Below are 20,398 nucleotides of genomic sequence, written 5' to 3'. Positions count from 1 at the left end.
TTCCCCACTGTATCTTAATCTTCTATCCCTAATAATTTCAAACAGCAGGTTCTCTGCCAAATACATATCTACCTTGGTAGAAGTCCAGTTGTTACTATCCTTCCATCCTAATGCTATCACTGCATGTGCTGCTTTTAATATAATCTTTATTGCTTTTTCTTCATTGTTCTTCCATTCCTTATTTTTCCATTTTAAAGTTATACAGTTCTCTTTAGTCAGCTGGACATCCTTGCCTATAATTTTGTTAATCTCTCTTATCACATTATCCCAGAACTTCTGGACACATGGACAATCCCATATGAATACAAAACCCTTTGGACTCCCCACAATGCCAACATTTTGCTGATGGAGAGGGGGTCCTATACCATCTCCCTAAAAATTTCATCTGTTGCTCCTTGATTCTGGTACACTTATTTCTCTTAATCTCTTGTATCCACAATTGTATATCTTCACTTGATAAACTTAGATCACTTTCCCAAACCCCTTTCAAAATATCTACGATTTTACACTGATACTCTAGTATTGTTCTATATATGAATCCAATAATACCTTTACCTTCTGGCATCTTTTTAATGATCATCTCCAATGGTCTTGCTTTGTTTTCTTTCGTGTCTCTAACTATATCCTTTAGAAGTTTATTAATTCCAGCTGCGTGGACCCAGTGTTTTCTTCCAATTACATTGATGAGTCTTTGCTTCCCCCACGGATTGCCCTCTTGATCAAACGGGTTGCCTATAACTCTAATGCCTTCATTTTTCATTTTCTTTAATATTCTCCCTTGATCCTCATTGTTCCTTATGTCCAGACTTTCAATGGGAAACCATTTCAAGTTTCCATTTACCAAGATGTTTTGTCCACTCAGCTATATTCCATTTTATTTATTAATCTTTCTAACCCATTTTGTTTCCCAGTTGTATTCAAATTCTAAAATTCTTTTAATCTGGGTTGCTTCAAAGTGGGATGAAAAAGGATGTCCTCTCTCCCCCACCCTCCTTCTTCTTGATGGCCATAAATTAATGCTTTTATAAGTCTAGGTTTTTTATTTCCCGAAATCCATCTTTTTATTGATCTGTTTTTACGGGGATCCTTACTGGGATTGTTTGAAATAGATAGATAAATTTGGGTAGCATCATCATTTTGAACATTCTTACTTTTGTAAGCATATTCCATTTTTTACTTGGCCATTTATTAATTTTTGTTGTTGTCATTTTCCATAAGCGGTTGTAGTTACTTTGTACAATGTTGTTCAAATTTTTAGTTAAAATTACCCCCAAATACCTCATCTTCTTTATCCCTAGCTTTAAATCGTTTTAATTTTCCTCTGTTCTTCCCAATTGGTGTTTAAGAACAGTATTTCTGATTTTTGCATATTTATTGTAAGACCAGATAATTTCTTAAATGTCTCTATTATATCTACTAATTTGTTAACACTTCTAAAAGGGTCTTGGGTGGTTATCAATGCATCATCTGCGAACAAATTCAGTTTCAATTCCTCTTTACCCGCTGTCAGAGTGCGGGACCAGAATGCTGGACAATCAGCCAGTCAGCTTAATTGATGAATCAACAGTACTTTATGGATGGTTCCAGAATCGGACATTCCCCATCACTCAGCTTCTTAGCTGAGACTGACCCCTCCCAACCAACCAACGCAATGCATCAGTCCCCCTTGGCAAACGCCCTCCCATTCCTCCCTGGTTCCCATCCTCCATCGCTCATCTCCCCAACCTAGAGACTGCACTCCAAACCTCTGAGGACCAGGCCTTCAAGGCCCCCTGATAAGCACCACCTGGAGCTAACAGTTACAACCCAGCTTTCCCCCTACAAGCCTAGCTAAGCCTACTCTAGCCCCCATTATCCACAACCACTATAGATCTGGTAGAATACACCCAGACAATATCCTTTAATTCCTTTTTCATCCTTGATCTCATTTGCCAAGGCTCTATTACTAATAAAAATAATAAAGGGGAGAGAGGACATCCTTCTTTCATCCCGCTTTTAATTTTGATATTCCTAATTACCATTAACAATAACTTGAACCTCATTATCTGTATATATTTCTTTTATTAACTCACTAAACTGACTCCCTAGCCCAAATTCTATACAAGTTTTATACAAATAATTATGATTTACTGAGTCAAAGGCTTTGTATACATCCAATTTAATTAATGCCACTTTATTCTTGTGTTGTTTTGCATGATACATAACATTAAGGACATTTCTAATTGGGTCCCCAATAAGTCTCCCTTTAATAAATCCATATTGATCTTCTCCAATTAAGTTTGGCAGAAAAGTTTTCAACCTATTAGCCAAAATTTTTGTAAAAATTTTATAATCTTGGTTACAAAGAGTAATAGGACGGTAAGATTCGGGATTATCCGGGTTTTTATTCGGCTTCAAAATCAAAATTATTTCTAATTGCTTTGTCATTAATATTTCATGAAATATTTTGACCATATAATTGCATAATTCATTTTTAAATATTTTATAGAAAGTACTAGAAAACCCATCAGGGCCTGGAGATTTAACTCCTTTCAGTTCATCAATTACTTTTTCAATTCCTTCCCTTCAAGTGATTCCTTTGCGCCTCTTCTAATTTAGTCTGGATATTTATTCTCTGATTTAATGTCTCCCTTTCTCTATATAAGTTTTCATAAAATTTTTCCATTACTTCTCTTATTTTATCCTCGTCATGCAATGTTTCACCATTATCATGTATTGTTTTTATCTTGTATTGTAATCTTCTTAGCCCTTGTAAGCCTCCTTGATCATCTTTTTGGAAAGGCGGGGTAAACATAAAAATTGTTACTATTATTATTATTATTATTATTATTATTATTATCCTGTATCTTATTAACCCATTTCTTCTTTTTCTCTCTTTTTAAAAGTCTTGCCCAGGCCTTCATACTCTTGGTATCTCAAGCTTGGTAATCATTCCTAATATATAATAAATTCCTTGTCTAGGTCTTCTAGGTCTTTCTTCTTTCTATCCCATTGTAGTTTTATATTTTCCCTTTTGTATTTTTGGGATTCTTTCTGTAAAAATTCCACTTCCTTAACCAAATTTTGTCTATACTGATAATTTTCCTTCTTAATTTCCCTCTTCGCACCGCCTTAAAGGCATCCCATACAGTCTGCAATGATACCGCTCCATTATCGTTTATTTCAAAAAAGGATTTAATTTCTTTAATTATCTCATTCTTATTATTTCCTTTCATTGTCACTATAGGGTTAAATCTCCATTTCTTTACTTTTTAACCGTTGGTATTGTTAAGTTCACGTATAGGGGGGCATGATCCGATCGATAACCAAATCCCCTCGGTTTTAATATCATTTATCTGAACAATATTATCTTTTTTCACTATAAAAAAGTCTATATGGGTAAATGTTTTATGTCTTGCAGAGTAAAACGTATTGCCAGGGGATTTGTTCCCTACCTTTTCATAACCATCTATCATATTCCATTTATTTAAATTCGTTCCTGCATATCTATATTTTACCCCACCTAACTTTAGTTTACTTAAGTCACAATTAAAGTCTCCACCAACAAACAAGTCTCCTTCAGTAAAGCCATCCAGTTTTGAAAAGACCTTCTCTATAAATTTACACTGATTCGTATTCGGAGCATAAATGCATGCTAAGGTAGTTTTCAAATTCATTAGGTTCCCTTTGATAAATATATACCTCCCCTCTTTATCTTATACTATTTTTTCCATCTGAAAATTAATCCCTTCCCTTATTAAAATAGCAGCTCCGCTAGCTTTATTAGTTCCTCTGGATTCAAACTGTTTATCCCATTTAGCATAGTTCAGGAGCTTAGATTTATCTTGTTTTTTATGTGTCTCCTGAATCATAAGGATGTCCGCTTTCTTATCTTGAAGTAATCTATACAGTCTATATCTCTTAACTGGAGTACTCAAGCCATTACCATTAATAGAAAGGATATTAATTCCTTTCATCTCAGCCCACCCCTTGTTTAGTTAGAATTTCCGATACCCACCTCTTGCACATCTTTCCAGCCGTTACCCCCTTCCCGCTTCCAGTCTTCTGGCCCTTATGGCCAACCTGGAGCATGCGCATGGCATAGAAAGCCTGCCACCATGACTGGCACTTAACTGGGTTGCGTTCTTCCTGTCGCATCCCCTCCCAGTATCCTAAACTTTAACTTTCATTTGCTCTCCCTGCTATTACAGTATTCAAAACCTGAATTTCTTATTACCTCCTTTAACCCGTTCAAAGTCCTTCAATATATATTTAATGTTATCCTTATTTCTTTACTTCTTAACAAAACATAATGCTGAGTGTCATACTTTTACTGCTATTGGTTGATCATAAATCCTGGTTGCTTAAAGTCCGAAATCTTGTTAGCCCAAATAGCATCATTTCTCCCACCAGTGCCAAACATAGTGCAATTTGCACTTTTCACCATCACTTTCCCTTCTTTGCTTTTCTCTCTTTGCCTCTCCTTCGATATTCCATAACCCTTTTCTCCAATCGTTATCCAGTCCCTCATCCTCCGCTGCTTCTTCTGCCTGGTTACTTGTAGGTTCTTTTCCATTCTGTTGTTTAATTCCTAATTGTTCCAGCATTTTTTGACCTTCTTCTAAATTTCTGGCTTTGAATAACTCTCCATTTTTGCTGTATAGCTGTTGGAAACCCCCAAGGAAACTTTTGACCAGCCTCCATCAAAGAAGTTGTTACTGGCTGCAGTTGGTATCTCTGCTTTCTGGTTTCATTGGAGAGTTCTGGAACAATTTGCACTTTGGTCCCTTTGTGCTCCAAGTTATGCAGAGCTCTTAATTTCTTAAACACAAAGTCTTTGGTCTTTTCCCTGAGGAACAGGATAATTACATCTGGAGTGTATTTATTAGTTGTTTGTTTTTGTTTATGATACCCAGAGGAGCGATCTGCCCTCTCAATGTCATCAGGCAATAAATCTATTCCATGCTGCTAGGGCCTCTATTAATCCTGATGCATGTATATTTGAAGGAAAGCCTTTCAACCCCAGATTCTTTCTCCTCTGTCTGTCCACTGGGTTTCTGCTCAAGGTCAGCCCTCTGTTCTTGGGGTTCCACAATCTCTTTATTATTTTTGTTTGAACCCTCCCATGCTTCATTCGCTGCTTTTTTTAATCTCTCTTATATCCTGAGAGAGTTCCTGAACAGTCAGATTCTTAAAAGCGTCCAAATGTTTATCTAATTTGTTTTCTATAATGTCCATCTTATCATTTAACTGAGATACTTCAGTTTTCATAGGAGGACTCACCTCCTCTGCTTCTGTTGCCATTTTGCTGTGAACGCTGTTTTGCAACGAAGCTGATCGTGAGCCTTATTCCTCTTGATTTCTTAATGTTATTTTACTTTTGTTGTAGAAGAAATCAGTTTCCTCTCTTTATCTCTCTAGCTGCGTCAAATTTCATTCATTAAGCCGCAGGGAGAAGTAATACATCTTACTTATTTATATCATCCTGGAAGGGAAAGACCCGAAGGCGTCTATCTTCTCTGCCAGCGCATGCGCAAATCCCAGCTCTGATCACCTTAAGGGACTGGAGGAGGGTGTCTCAGAGCAAGGAGGGTGCCGGTAATGGCCAAAAACACAGTTGTTGTCTCCCATGCCAAACCGCCAACCTGGGGGTGCTCCTTGGTTGGGCGGAAGGGTAATGTCGAAGCGGTGATAGCACCCACGCCTATTAGGTGGTTTAACCCAAGGGCCAACCAGGCCTGGTCATGTAGCTCCTAGATCAGGTAGGGTCTGGCACGGCCAGGGAGGTGAGGCCATGGGCCCCAGTCCAACGCAGTAACAGAGTAAGACCCCATCAAAGAGCCTACTCAGCAATAGCTCCTACTCTTTGGAATGCACTTCCGGAAGAGATCCGCCTTAGCAGTACACTGGAAGCCTTCAAAAAGGCATTGAAAACCTATCTCTTCCAGCAAGCATACCCTCCCGACTCTCTGTAGAGAAAATATTCCCCAATTAGATCAATGGTATTTTATAGCTGTTTTTAGATAATTTTATTGAATAATTGTAATTACCATTGAATGTTTTCACCTGTTTTTATATTGTATGTGATAGTCCTTGTAGATGTGCACCGCTTTGATCTCGAGGAAAAGCGGAATAAAAACAAACAGGTTTTTTAATAACAGACCCCAGTCAGGAGGAAATAAAAAAGCGGAGGAAAGCTGCCCTGGTTGACCTCCCAGGCGAAAGCCTGTCACCTCCCCAAGGCCACACTGACGCCGATGAAGGACAGGGAGACCAGGCCACAGAAGGGGCTGCCCTGGTTGACCTCCCAGGCGAAAGCCTGTCACCTCCCCAAGGCCACACTGACGCCGATGAAGGACAGGGAGACCAGGCCACAGAAGGGGCTGCCCTGGTTGACCTCCCAGGCGAAAGCCTGTCACCTCCCCAAGGCCACACTGACGCCGATGAAGGACAGGGAGACCAGGCCACAGAAGGGGCTGCCCTGGTTGACCTCCCAGGCGAAAGCCTGTCACCTCCCCAAGGCCACACTGACGCCGATGAAGGACAGGGAGACCAGGCCACAGAAGGGGCTGCCCTGGTTGACCTCCCAGGCGAAAGCCTGTCACCTCCCCAAGGCCACACTGACGCCGATGAAGGACAGGGAGACCAGGCCACAGAAGGGGCTGCCCTGGTTGACCTCCCAGGCGAAAGCCTGTCACCTCCCCAAGGCCACACTGACGCCGATGAAGGACAGGGAGACCAGGCCACAGAAGGGGCTGCCCTGGTTGACCTCCCAGGCGAAAGCCTGTCACCTCCCCAAGGCCACACTGACGCCGATGAAGGACAGGGAGACCAGGCCACAGAAGGGGCTGCCCTGGTTGACCTCCCAGGCGAAAGCCTGTCACCTCCCCAAGGCCACACTGACGCCGATGAAGGACAGGGAGACCAGGCCACAGAAGGGGCTGCCCTGGTTGACCTCCCAGGCGAAAGCCTGTCACCTCCCCAAGGCCACACTGACGCCGATGAAGGACAGGGAGACCAGGCCACAGAAGGGGCTGCCCTGGTTGACCTCCCAGGCGAAAGCCTGTCACCTCCCCAAGGCCACACTGACGCCGATGAAGGACAGGGAGACCAGGCCACAGAAGGGGCTGCCCTGGTTGACCTCCCAGGCGAAAGCCTGTCACCTCCCCAAGGCCACACTGACGCCGATGAAGGACAGGGAGACCAGGCCACAGAAGGGGCTGCCCTGGTTGACCTCCCAGGCGAAAGCCTGTCACCTCCCCAAGGCCACACTGACGCCGATGAAGGACAGGGAGACCAGGCCACAGAAGGGGCTGCCCTGGTTGACCTCCCAGGCGAAAGCCTGTCACCTCCCCAAGGCCACACTGACGCCGATGAAGGACAGGGAGACCAGGCCACAGAAGGGGCTGGCTTAGAAGTTTAAGACTTAGTCAGAGGTATATTGTGACCTCTACTCCAATAAATAATAATAATGATGATGATTTATTTATAGCCCGCCCAATCACAAGGAATCCAGGAGGGTTACAACAGTAAAAATAAAGATAATAAAATAAAATGCAATAAATAAATAAAATACAATAAAATTAAAGAGAGCGAAGTGAGAACATTCACAGTGAGGCCTGATGGAAGTTGGGCCTCTCTTTGTCATTCCCTCCCAGGTCTGATGGTGATGTCATGGAGGGAGGGCTCTTCTTCTTGAGGCAAGGATTTTATTTTAATTAATTTTAATTTAATTCTTCTCATTAAATTCAAGAGAAGAATTGGTGGACAGAGTGACATAAGTCACAGTAAATGGGGAGAGGAACTACGTAGGGAAGGCCTGCCGGAAGAGATCCGTTTTAAGAGCTTTCTTAAAGGCTGTAAGAGTAGAAATGTCACGGATCTCCTTCGGCAGGTCATTCCATGTCTTTGGAGCCGCAATGGAAAAGGCCCTCTGGGTGACTGAAGTGAGCCTAGATCTTATTGGCTGAAGTAGATTCTTCCCCTTCGAGGACCTTAGAGTGCGGGACGGACAGTATGGAAGGAGGCGATCCCTTAAGTATTCTGGACCCAAGCCATGTAGGGCTTTGAAGGTAATCACCAACACCTTGGACCTTGCCCGGAAACTCATTGGCAGCCAGTGAAGGGATTTCAAAACCGGTGTTATGTGATCGGTACGACGAGAATCTCTAATTAACCTGGCTGCCATATTTTGTACAAGTTGAAGTTTCTGAACTTGGCACGAGGGTAGCCCCATGTAGAGCGCATTACAGAAGTCCAATCGAGAGGTGACCAGTGCATGCACTACTGTTTCAAGGCCTCCCTGCTCCAGGAAGGGGCGCAGCTGGCGTATCAGCCGAAGCTGATAACAAGTGCTCCTGACTGGCGCATCTACCTGAGATATGGAAATATTTGAAAATTCAAGAAGAACAACCACCATCATCATCATCATCATCATCATCATCATCATCATCATCATCATCATCATCGTTAAAGCAGACCTTTTAGCATTAAAAGCACCGAAAATACACAGAAATGCACTTTGGAAAGCCACACTGTCTCACATTCAGAAAGAGTGACTGCATGTCGCAGAAACTGACTGATATCATCATCATCATCATCATCATCACTATTATCATTGTTAAAACAGAGCAGACCTGTACAAATGGAATGGAAATCCTCCTCCTCCTCCTCCTGCTACTCTTCTTCTTCTTCTTCCTGCTCCTCCTCCTGCTCCTTCCTTCCTCCCTCCTCCTCCTTCCTTTCTTCTTTCCTTCCTTCCTTCCTTCCTCCCTCCCTCCTCTTCCTCCTGCTCTTCCCCCGCCCCTTCCTTCCCTCCTCGCGGCTGTCGGGCAGCCGCGGAAAGAGAAGGATGGGAAGGAGGAGGATGACCGATGCCCTCCCTCCCTCTCCTGCCTGGGGCTTGGGCCTTCACAGAGACCGGGAAGGAGGGAGCAGAGCGCCCATGATCGCCGCGATCGCGGGTGGCCCCCATGCCCTTTCCCGGCCTCTGTGGAGGCTTGGGCTTTCACAGAGGCCAGGAAGGAGGGAGGAGGCCGCCTTTCGCCAGCAGCAATTGGCAGCAGGACTGGGCTGGGGCCGGTCCCTAGGCCTTAGTGGGCCGCATGTGGCCCGCGGACCATAGGTTGCTGACCCCTGTCTTAGCCCTTGGCCTCCTCTCCTGGCCCAGTTCCCTGAAGGACGGACTCTGATTGGTCCCTCCCTCTGCAGAGAGAGAGAGAGAGAGAGAAACAGAGCGGGATCTAAAATGGCGGCCGACCATAGAGAGGAGGAGAAGGAGTGGCGGAAGGAAGACTCTATGGAGGTAGGCTTGCCATATCCCGCCTGGGGGCGGGACTTTCCCGATTTGGGGCGGGTCCACACGGTCCCGCCCCGGTTTTCCCCCGCCCCCGGGCAGGATATGGCAAGCTGAGGGAGGCTTCCCTTGCCGCCTGGGCTCCGCTCCCCGCCGTGATTGCGGCGAGGCCCAGGCGGCGAGGGAAAGCCTCCCTCAGAGGAGGATTCCCTCGCCACCTGGGCTCTGCTCCCTGCTGTGATCGCGGCGAGGCCTGGGGCCCAAGCGGCAAGGGAAAACCTCCCCTCAGCGAGGCTCCTATTCAAATGTAGGACACACCAAAAACGTGTCCTACATTTGAAAATTTTGTCCTACATTTCCCCTGGTTTTGAGGTCCGGACGTATGGCAACCCTATATGGAGGCCCAGAGAGATAGGAAAGCATAGAGCTGGACCCACTCTTCCCTTAAAATTAGAGGCATGTACCTTCATTCTGTGCAAAAGGAGAGCTTTCGGGAGCGGCCTTGTTGTTGTTGTTGTTACTGAGGGCTGCTGCTGTTACTACAGCTCCCAGAATCCCCCACGGCAATGACAGCACCCTTGCTCCCTCTCTCAGGGGATTCTGGGAGCTGTAGTCCACGGAAAACAGCCCCAAACACCCCCAGAGAATCTCTGGCCTGTTACAGACTGCCAAAATAAAGCTGCTTCGGGTCTCTTTGGAGGTATGCTGTTTAAATGATGCATGCACCCTAAGAAACCGGAAGCTGCACCAAAGCTGCATTCCAGTGCTTAGGAATGGAGTATGGCTTTGGCGCGACCTCCGGACTCGTAGGACACATGCATCATTTAAATAGCATACCTCCAAAGAGACCCGAAGCAGCTTTATTTGGGCAGTCTGTAACAGGCCTCTGAAAGCCTTGGACCTCCCAAGAGAAATGCCGACGTTTCCCAACTTCTTTGGGCCGTTCCTTGAAACGCAGCGGATTCTAGACCTCTCCAACTCCCGCTCCATGGCCCCAAAACCCAGGGCCCTTCTTGAGGATAAAAACATGGCTGCTGGTTTGATAGGAATTTGGCTTTATAGAGAGAGAGACAGAGAGAGAGCTAGATAGAGAGATAGATAAATAGATAGGAGAGAGAGAGAGAGAGAGATGGACAGATCTCAAAAAGGCCTCAGGATGACTTATTATTATTAACCTTTATTTATAAAGCGCTGTACATACAATCTTTTTAATTAGACTTGCCCTGTTTCTCCGGAGTTTTTCTGGGTGCGGTAGGCTTTTAAAAAAATCATGACCCAAAAATACATTTGAAAACAGCTGCAATGTTTGGTTTTTTGGTGGAGGGGGAGAGGCAAAAGATGCGTGTTTGTGTGAGCATGATCTTTCCCTCTCTTCCCTCAACTGAGGGTCAGGATTTGAACCTGCAGCTGCTTCTGACCTGAGCTGCTTGGGATGCTTCCTGGTTCTGGCTCTCTTACATGCGGTTCGATTGGACAAGGCAAGCAGCCAATCACGGCAGAGCAGAAGGTGAATGGGAGGGTTCTAGAATGTTCTACCTCACAGGGAAAGATAGTTGAAGCAAAGGAAGGAAGGAAGGAAGGAAGGAGCAACTCCAAGAAACACAGGTAGGCTGAAGGTAAACTGACTGACTTTCAGGGGTTTCTGAACTGGGCTAGTACTGGATGGCGACTGTAATCTCCATGGAGTGGCCTTACACCCATCATCACCATCACCATCACCATCATCATCATTTATACCTGTCTTTGCCCACAAAACTGGGACTTAAAATAAGCAGCTAACAGCCCAGAGGACAGGATCAGAATTCAAAATGACCTGAATAGGCTGGAAAGCTGGGCCACAGCTAACAAGACGGATTTCAACAGGGAGAAATGTCAGGTACTGCACTTAGGGAGAAATGCAGAGAGCTAGGATCATGGGGGACACCTGGACTGAGGAGACTGATCCCTGTGAAACTTAGGGACCTAGGCGTCCTAGTATAGACCCCAAGGGTAGAGGGACCCCCCCCCCCGATGCCATGGCAGGAGCCTCCGAAGCCCCCATCCCTGTCAGCAGGAGGCCCCTCTAACCTCCCTCCTGCGGAGCCCACCTTCCAGAGAAGCAACCGTGTGCCAGGCACCTCTCCACAGATCTCCTGCTGCAGCTATGGCTGTGGCTCGTCCCTTTTCCCTGCATTGCTCAGCCATCATGGGGAAGGGAGATGGCATAATGCCTGGTGCGCAAACAGCATGCCAGCCCCAGCTCTTCACACGAGATAAAACACTGCCCTAAAGCCAGGGTTTTGGGGAAACACCACGCTTTCCTGCAACTTCACTCCAGGAGAAGGTCGGGTTAATGGGGGCGACTCATTGAATTCCACCAGAAATTGCCACGCATTGGGGAAAAACGCAGCACCGGCCTCGAGGTGAGGATGGGATTCTTTGCCCATGTGGACAAGGCTCCTGACACAGATATACCATTGGCTATTTTTGGTCATTAGGAGGCCCCCATCAACAAGGTCAAAAGGAAGAAAGGCAGGGCAATTTCAGTGAATGCTGCTCTGAAATTGCTGCTTTCCACTCTGAATTTTGATCCAAAAACTCTCCACTGAAAACTGTGAGTTCAGCTGTATTACATTTGTCTTAAACAGGGGTGAGGGCCCTCCAGGTGTTGTTTGGGACTGTATCTCCCAGTATGCTTCACTATTGACCGTGTTAGAATCATAGAATCCTAGAGTTGGAAAAGACCCCAAAAAGGGCCTTCCAGTCCAACCCCATCCTGCCGTGCAGGAACTCTCCATCAAAGCATACCACTGGGATTTGCAGTCAAAAAACCTCAGGAGGGTTGCAGGATCCCCACTCATTGTAAGGTAATGCTTTAACCATTGGCTCTGTTGGCTTACCCCTCATATAGACCAGAGGATGAGACAACACTCAAAGTGAGGAAAAGATGGCACCCAAAAAAATTGCAATATCTTTCCTTTGGATGAAAGGTAAGTTGACTCTACCATTCTTCTCCCTTTACAGGAATCCTTCTGTATCCACAGGTCTCCCTTCTGTCCTAGACAAGGATGTCCTTGCTGCCATTATTCTTTCTTGCCCTCAAAACCAAGTAAATCACCCTTTTTTGCCCCTACTGGAAGAGGCTGCTTGAAAACAGCAATTTATGTTTTTTTGGAGAACTAATGGTATGCTGAAATGTAATCTGTGCAAAATAAAACGCATGGGGTTGTTTAATACACACACACACACACCCTTAAAAACCAGGATTTTCTGTGCAGAAAGACATGCACACACACACACGGCCCTACAAAAAGGATGGGACTGTCAGATGCAGGAAGTAGGTTTCCAGCGCAGAGAGCATAGAATCATAGAATCGTAGAGTTGGAAGAGACCACAAGGGCCATCCAGTCCAACCCCATTCTGCCATGCAGGAACTCTCAATCAAAGCATCCCTGACAGATGGCCAGCCTCTGCTTAAAGACCTCCAAAGAAGGAGGCTCCACTACTCTCCGAGGAAGGAGTTTGTTCCCTGTCCAACAGCTCTCACTGTCAGGAAGTTCTTCCTAATGTTGAGGTGGAATCTCTTTTCCTGTAGCTTGCTTCCATTGTTCTGGGTCCTGTTCTCTGGAGCAGCAGAAAACAAACTTGTTCCCTCCTTAATATGACACCCCTTCAAATATTTAAATAGGGCTATCATATCCCCTCTTAAACTTCTCTTCTCCAGGCTAAACATCCCCAGCTCCCTAACTCTTTCCTCATAGGGCTTCATGGTTTCCAGACCCTTCACCATTTTAGCCGCCCTCCTTTGGACACATGGCTCCAGTTTCTCAATGTCCTTTTTGAATTGTGGTGCCCAGAACTGGACACAATAGTTCAGCTGGGGTCTGACCAAAGCACAACTTGGGAAGGCTTTATTAACCTTTATTTATAAAGCGCTGTAAATTTACACATTTCTCTCCTCGGCCCCCATCAGTGATTAAAATATTTGTGAATATTGTTTCTGTTCTTCCTGAATAGCATATTATGCCGTTTACGTCATTCCTAGCATGCTATCAGCCCTCGCAGTATATTTCCATGATATCCATTCCCAAGAGAGGTTTCCTTCCATGGTTCTAGTAGTGTCCACTTTGGTGGTTCTGTAGTGCTATGGCAAGGCTTGCAGCCCATCATCCAGCATCCCCTTTGGGAGCTGTGGCCAAAGTGAGACATAGCAGTCCATCCTGCTCACTCATCCCTTTCCCTACAAGGCAAGCCTTGAGTCAGAGGATATAAAGCCCAAGGAGGTTTGGTATGGAACAGGAGACCGAAAAAGACTTTGCACTGAACAGGCCTGGTCTGCAGAGTGGGAAGGTGGTTTGTGGACCATTTAGGCTTCCCTGTTGGAGACACTAGCTGACACAATAAACTACAATTCCCAGGATTCTCTAGCACTGAGCCTGGGCAGTTAAAGTGGTTTCAAACTGGATTATTTCTGTAGTGTGTTTTGGATCACAGTTAGTCTCAAAGGTGCCGCAAGGTCCCTTTGCATAGATATAAAAGTTAAACATCAAGGTTTCCAAAGCTAGGATTTCTAAATCTACTCCATGTAAGCTTTCCAAATCCAATTTTTGCTGAAATTTAGGAAACATTCATTGAGTCCCCTGCAGAGGAAGAAGGAAAGCTGCTTCTGAGCAGCCATTTTGACTGACTGTTCCGCTCTCCAATAGCCCATATTGCCAGGACTTTCTCCTAATGTTGAGGTGGAATCCATTGTTCCGGGTCCTGTTCTCTGATGCAGCAAAAAACAAGCATTCCTAACCAACAGGGATGACTTGGTAAATGGGTGCAAGTGGTGGAATCCTTCGGTGGAAGTGACCATGTTCTCCTGGAGTTTGTTATACAGTGGAAAGGAGAAGCCAGGCAGAGTCAGACACGCATTCTGGACTTTAGGAGAGCGGATTTCAGTGAACTTAGAGAAGTATTGAGGGTGATCCCTGTTCAGAAATACTAAAAGGGAAGGGAGTTCAGGACGGATAGGACTTTCTCAAAAGGGAGATACTGAAGGCACAATTTCAGACAGTTCCAGTGACAAAGAAAAACGGGAAGTGTCTCAAGAAACCAGGATGGATGACTAAGGAACTTTCAACCGAGATGAGTTTGAAATGGAAGATGTATAAGAAATGGAAAAAGGGGGAAATCACCAAAGAGGAATTCAAACAAATAGCTAGCAAGTGTAGAGATAAGGTCAGAAAAGCTAAAGCACAGAATGAACTCAGGCTTGCTAGAGAGGTTAAGAACAACAAAAAGGGCTTCTTTGGATATGTCCGCAGCCAAAGGAAGAAGAAGGAAATGGTAGGGCCACTGCGTGGAGAAGATGGCAAAATGCTAACAGAAGACAGAGAAAAGGCAGAATTACTCATGACCTTCTTTGCCTCCGTCTTCTCATAAAAGGCAAAGGGTGCTCAACCTGAGGATAATGGAGCAGAGGAAAGAATAGGGGAATTTCAGCACAGAATAAGTAAAGAGATAGTAGAGGAACACCTTGTTAATCTAAATGAATTTAAGTCTCCGGGACCAGATGAACTCCATCCAAGGGTATTAAAAGAACTGGCAAATGTAATATCGGAGCCATTGGCAATCATATTTGAAAACTCCTGGAGAACAGGAGAGATCCCAGCCGACTGGAGGAGGGCAAACGTTGTCCCCATCTTCAAAAAGGGGAAAAAAGAGGATCCCAACAATTATCGTCCAGTTAGTCTGACATCAGTTCTAGGAAAGATTCTGGAGCAGATCATTAAACAGAGAGTCTGTGAACATCTAGAAGGCAATGCCATCATCACAAAAAGTCAACACGGGTTTCAGAGAAAGAAGTCATGCCAGACAAATCTGATCTCTTTCTTTGATAAAATTACCAGTTTGGTAGATGAAGGGAATGCTGTGGATATAGTATATCTTGACTTCAGTAAGGCCTTTGACAAGGTTTCCCATGACATTCCTGCAAACAAGCTTGTAAAATGTGGGCTAGACAAGGCAACTGTTACATGGATTTGTAATTGGTTGACCAGACGAACCCAAAGAGTGGTCAGCAATGGCTCCTTTTCATCCTGGAGAGAAGTGACCAGAGGGATGTCCAGTGGGGCTCTGTCCTGGGCCCAGGGCTATTCAACATCTTTATCAATGACCTGGATGACAGAATTGGGGGCATACTTATCAAATTTGCAGATGACACCAAATTAGGAGGAATAGCTAATACTCAAAACGACCTGAAGAGACTAGAAAGCTGGGCCACAGCTAACAAAATGAAATTCAACACAGAGAAATATAAGGTACTGCAATTAGGGTGGAAAAATGAAAAGCACAGATATAGGATCATGGGGGACACCTGGCTTAAGGAGACTCATACATGTGAAAGGGATCTAGGATCCAAGTAGAGCACAAGTTGAACATGAGTCAACAGTGAGATGCGGCAGCTAACAAGGCCAATGCAATTCTAGGCTGCATCAATAGAAGTATAGTGTCTAGATCAAGAGAAGTAATAGTGCCACTGTATTCTGCTCTGGTCAGGCCCCACCTAGAATATTGTGTCCAGTTCTGGGCACCACAATTCAAAAAGGACATTGAGAAACTGGAGCCATGTGTCCAAAGGAGGGCAACTAAAATGGTGAAGGATCTGGAAACCATGAAGCCCTGTGAGGAAGGACTGAGGGAGCTGGGGATGTTTAGCCTGGAGAAGAGAGGCTTTAAGGGGTGATATGATAGCCCTGTTTAAATATTTGAAGGGATGTCATATTGAGGAGGGAGCAAGCTTGTTTTCTGCTGCTCCAGAGAACAGGAACCGGAACAATGGATGCAAGCTCCAAGAAAAGAGATTCCACCTCAACATTAGGAGGAACTTCCTGACAGTAAGGGCTGTTTGACAGTGGAACACACTCCTTCCTCGGAGTGTAGTGGAGTCTCCTTCCTTGGAGGTCTTTAAGCAGAGGCTGGATGGCCATCTGTCGGGGATGCTTTGATTTGGATTTCGTGCATGACAGGGGGTTAGACTGGATGGCCCTTGCAGTCTCTTCCAATTCTATGGTTCTGTGATTCTATGCTTCTAAGCGTGTTCCATCCTTAATATGATATCCCTTCAGCTCTTTCTGCTTCCTCCCCAGAGTCACATCAACCCTTCTGATGTTCTGAAGGCAGTGCCTTGCAGTATCGCTGGTTCCCACATGAACCAAAAGGAAGGGTTAACGTTCAGTAGGCTTGACCAATCTTATTAGTCTTTGTCATATTGCGGATCTTTGCCCCGGGGAGACAACACCCCTCTCGAGACATCTTGTCAGGCCTACAAACCACTGTTTTTTGAGGGTGTTTCGGGCTATGTGGCCATTTTCTATCAGAGTTTCTTGCTGACGTTTCGCCAGCATTTGTGGCTGGCATCTTTCTCTGAATATGCCAGCCACAGATGCTGGCGAAACGTCAGAAAGAAACTCTGCTAGAACAGGCCCCATAGCCGGAAAAACTCACAAAAATCTATGGATGCCGGCCATGAAAGCCTTGTACAAACCACTGCTTCTGTACCCTCAGCAAGGAGTCCCCCACTGTGACCACATGCCTCCTCCGAGGCTTAGCAGTGTCTGTTCCCTCCGGTGGGACTTTCAGGCTCCCCTGCTCCGTCCCTATCCATGCTGCTCTTCCTCGTCCTCCTTGATAAAGGAAAGAGATACAAATCGATTCTGTAGCTGCAAGTTCCCAGAACGATCCCTGCATTCCTTATTTCTGTGTGTGACATTTCTCCAGCTGTCAGCTTCCATTGTATGTGAAGTGACCTCCTCTTCCTCCCTAGCAACCCCCTCTGTGTGTTTCCCATCCAAGACCCTTTGGTCTATTTTGTCAATGGAAACCTCTTGCTCCTTAAGATGCTGAAGTTTAGATACCTGGGCCTCCAGCTGTTGGACTTTCCTCCAAGAGGGCTACCAACTTGCACTTGTTGCAGGCGAAGTTCCCCACATCTGTAGGCAAGAAGACAAACATCCCTCAAGTGTTGCAGGCCCCTCAGTGTCCATACTGAGAAGTCTGAAGGAGACCCTAATGGAAAACTGTGGGCTTACCCCATTAAAGACCAACGTAAAGGGCCCCCATTGGCTTGGCCTTTGTTCCCAAGTTCTCTCATTGAGCTCCATCCACTGGGCCTAGAGTTATGTGGAGAGCTCCTGGCTACTAGCTCCTCCTGGAGGCAAGTCTCTGACTCACGTCCTCTGAGCAAAAGTCCCCACAAGCCCCTTAAGGGAAAAAGTGAGTAAGAAAAAGTGAAAAACTAAAGGAGAACCCCTCCAACACCGTTCTTAGCCCACCTTCTCCTCCTCTATGCTCTAAGTCTTCCTTGAATATAAAAAACCCTTCCTTCCTTGGAGGCCTTTAAGCAGAGTCTGGATGGCCATCTCTCAATGGGGATGCTTTGACTGAGAGTTCCTATGTGGCAGAATAAAAGATTTGGTCTGGATCAGGGCTCTTCTTGGGGTCCCTTCCAATTCTGGGATCCTGTGATTCTACTGTGTGGAAGTTGTTTTATATGTTGCTCTGTTCATTCCTGATGCCATCCAAGCTGTTATTGTTTTGTAGAGCCTGCAAACAAGGACGCAGTGGCACGCAAGGACTCAGTGGCACGCAAGGACTCAGTGGCACGCAAGGACTCAACAGCTATAGGTGCTCCTGGGAAAACCAAGAAGAAGAGTACGTAAGCTGCGGAGGGAGACCTTGCCTGTTTCCCGAAAAGAGAGGAAGGCACCAGGACCGGCTGGAAGGACGGCCAGAGCCAGTCTGGAGGGAAAGAACCGAGAGAGAGGAGAGAAGCTGGCAAAGGCCAGCTTTAGTCCAGGCAGCCCTCCAAATGTGGTTAAAGGGCAATTCCCATCAGCCCCAATGGAATGGACCTGTTGGCTCTACTTGGATCCATGGTTGAAGGGTGGGAAAGCAAACCCTCATGTAAAGACCACTAATTCAATGGGTCTGCTCTGGTTGGGACTGGCAACTGGATTCAGCCGTGTGAAAAGAGTCACTAAATACAAGCCAGGAACAACGGACCAGAGAGCAAGTCTCCGTTTGGGAAACAATTTTGTGGGGAAACCTATTGCCATTATGTGAAATCCATGCTGCTTTCTGTGTGTCCCAGACTGAAAGGTGGACAGCCTCTCCTCTTGATCAGGCCTTTGGAGGCACCAACACATTTGCAGCTCTGACTTTTGCGAATTCGATTATTCAGGGATTTGATTAATATTGGCATGGTACAGAGTGCCAAAAAGAGGTGCCTCCCCGGCGCCTCTCTTTGCTTCGCAGGAGCGCCACAGCAACCAAATTGCGTGGCGCTGCTGCAGAGCAAAAAAGGAAGCGGCTCCTTTTTATGGCAATGCTGCAAAGCGCCAGAGACGTCACAGTGACATTGCAGCTGTGCGGCCCCGTTTGGAAGTGGTGCAGCTGAGATGTCATTGTTACGTGCCCTGTCCAGTGGGCGTGCCATAGCTGCGGCACATCCATGATGTGGGAGGGTTGCCGGTTGTGTGGGCGCTCCGTCCACCAGGCAACTCTCGCACGTGACGAGGGCGCAGCAGAGGCCTGTCTGTTCCGGGCCATTATTTCCTCTCTAGGAATCTCTAGGTCCTCCAGCACAACTCTGCTAGAAGTTGACCATAAAGTTCTGCTGGAGGACCGAGACATTCCCAGAGAAAACCCATCTCGGCATTTGTGGGTCCTCCAGCATGATTCTGTGGTCAACGTCTGGTGGATGAATTGCACCTTAGAATTGCACTGCTGGACTTAGAGACTCCTAGATAAGTGTTCTCTCTGGTTAAAGAAAGAAGACTCTGATTATTTGCATTTCCCCACTTTCACAAGGGCCCTGTGCCCCTGGCCCCAGTGAATGTGGGGGCCCTCTGTATTCTTAAATCATCTGCTTTGTGGCTTATGGTTTATTCACTAGCCCCACTCATCATTACATTTTAAAAATGTATAGATTTCAAATTAGTACGAATGGCCACTATCAACCCCCCTCATGCCTCCAGTATTTCCTTGCATTTCCATTCTGACGATTCTTGACATTTCTAGCCATCAGTCTTTCCAGTGTTACACACTGCATTTATTTTTTATTTATTATGGTATTTATACCCCGCCCTTCAGCCCTAAAGGCTATCAGAGTGGCTTACAACTATTATTTTTTATTAGACGGTTCCCTGCCCTCAGGCTTACAACACAAAAGGAGAAGGGAAGGGGATCAGGTCCAGCAGTTCGTCTCTCCCTCTGAGACCTGGACCAAGGCAGATGGACTGGAGGGAAGGCTCTGCTTCTTAAGGACAGGCGCTGGGCCTGTCTTTTCACTCCCTCCCAGGATGGATGGAGACAGTTGCCATTATGACATTTAGATGCGTTGGCGAAAGGTACCATCGATGGAGCATCTTCAAAACGTTTTCCTTTAAACTTTGGCATAAGGTAAACCCTGTGATTCTATGACTGATGGTTAAACCTGACTCGTCTCCCCTTTTTCCTTCCCAGTAACGCCACGTGAAATCTGGAGGAGGGTGAAAGCCTTTTTTCAGTCTCCCAGTGGGGCATATGCTAGCATCATGCTCTCCATGCTTCTCTTCGTGGCCGCCTTGGGGATGCTTGTCATGTGTAAGTCCAATGCTTCCTGCAAAGGGGAGCTGTCCGAATTTACTTGTATTGGGCTGGAGTGAAGGGTAGAATCATAAAATCGTAGAGTTGGAAGAGACCCCAAGAAGGGCAGTCCAGTCCAATCCCCTTCTGCCATGCAGGAACTCTCAATCAAAGCATACCTGACAGATGGCCATCCAGCCTCTGTTTAAAGACCTCCAAGGAGGGAGATTCCACCACACTCCGAAGGAGGAGTGTCTTCCACTGTCAGACAGCCCTTACTGTCAGGATGTTCCTCCTAATGTTGAGGTTGATGCTTTTAAGAAGGTCGGGAAGCAATGAGACCTTTGCTCCCTGCTTTTAGGTCTCCTTGCTTTCAGGAAGACACGACTGTGATTGAATCTTCCCTGCTGAGGATCAATGCAGGATTGCATTGGAAGATCTCCTCCGATATGAACCTCCTAAGAGCTGGGCTGGGAATCATTTGTTCCTCCTGATCAGGGGTAGGCAATCTTTTTGAGCCAGGGGCCGGGTTGC

General features: G+C 45.9%; 2 protein-coding genes and 1 pseudogene across 6 annotated transcripts in view; 2 read left to right on the top strand and 1 right to left on the bottom strand.

Moving 5' to 3' along the window:
• LOC149278102 (uncharacterized) overlaps positions 1-20,398 on the top strand; it is a 250,232-nt pseudogene that overhangs the window by 11,117 nt on the left and 218,717 nt on the right.
• The window catches only part of LOC149278109 (uncharacterized), a 705,984-nt gene that overhangs the window by 639,685 nt on the left and 45,901 nt on the right, over positions 1-20,398 (bottom strand). The window lies entirely within an intron of this gene.
• The window catches only part of LOC149278110 (C-type lectin domain family 4 member K-like), a 35,558-nt gene continuing 24,374 nt past the window's right edge, over positions 9,215-20,398 (top strand). For 2 of the 5 annotated variants that reach the window (XM_089502359.1, XM_089502360.1), the window contains exons 1-4: positions 10,162-10,879; positions 12,165-12,243; positions 17,840-17,950; positions 19,763-19,882. In XM_089502359.1, coding sequence (XP_089358485.1) covers positions 12,201-12,243; positions 17,840-17,950; positions 19,763-19,882 — 274 coding nt within the window. In that variant the 5' untranslated portion in view covers positions 10,162-10,879; positions 12,165-12,200. Of the gene's footprint in view, positions 9,284-10,161; positions 11,151-11,751; positions 11,868-12,164; positions 12,244-17,839; positions 17,951-19,762; positions 19,883-20,398 lie in introns of those variants that run through there. The other 3 variants (XM_089502356.1, XM_089502358.1, XM_089502357.1) reach the window with 3 other exon arrangements.

The sequence above is a fragment of the Sceloporus occidentalis genome, unplaced genomic scaffold (assembly GCF_023333645.1).
Source record: "Sceloporus occidentalis isolate IW3139 unplaced genomic scaffold, rSceOcc1.0.p SCAF_201, whole genome shotgun sequence".
In the NCBI taxonomy this organism is placed as follows: Eukaryota; Metazoa; Chordata; class Lepidosauria; order Squamata; family Phrynosomatidae; genus Sceloporus; species Sceloporus occidentalis.
The sequence above is the reverse complement of the archived record's forward strand: the minus strand, read 5'-3'. Positions and strand labels throughout refer to the sequence as shown.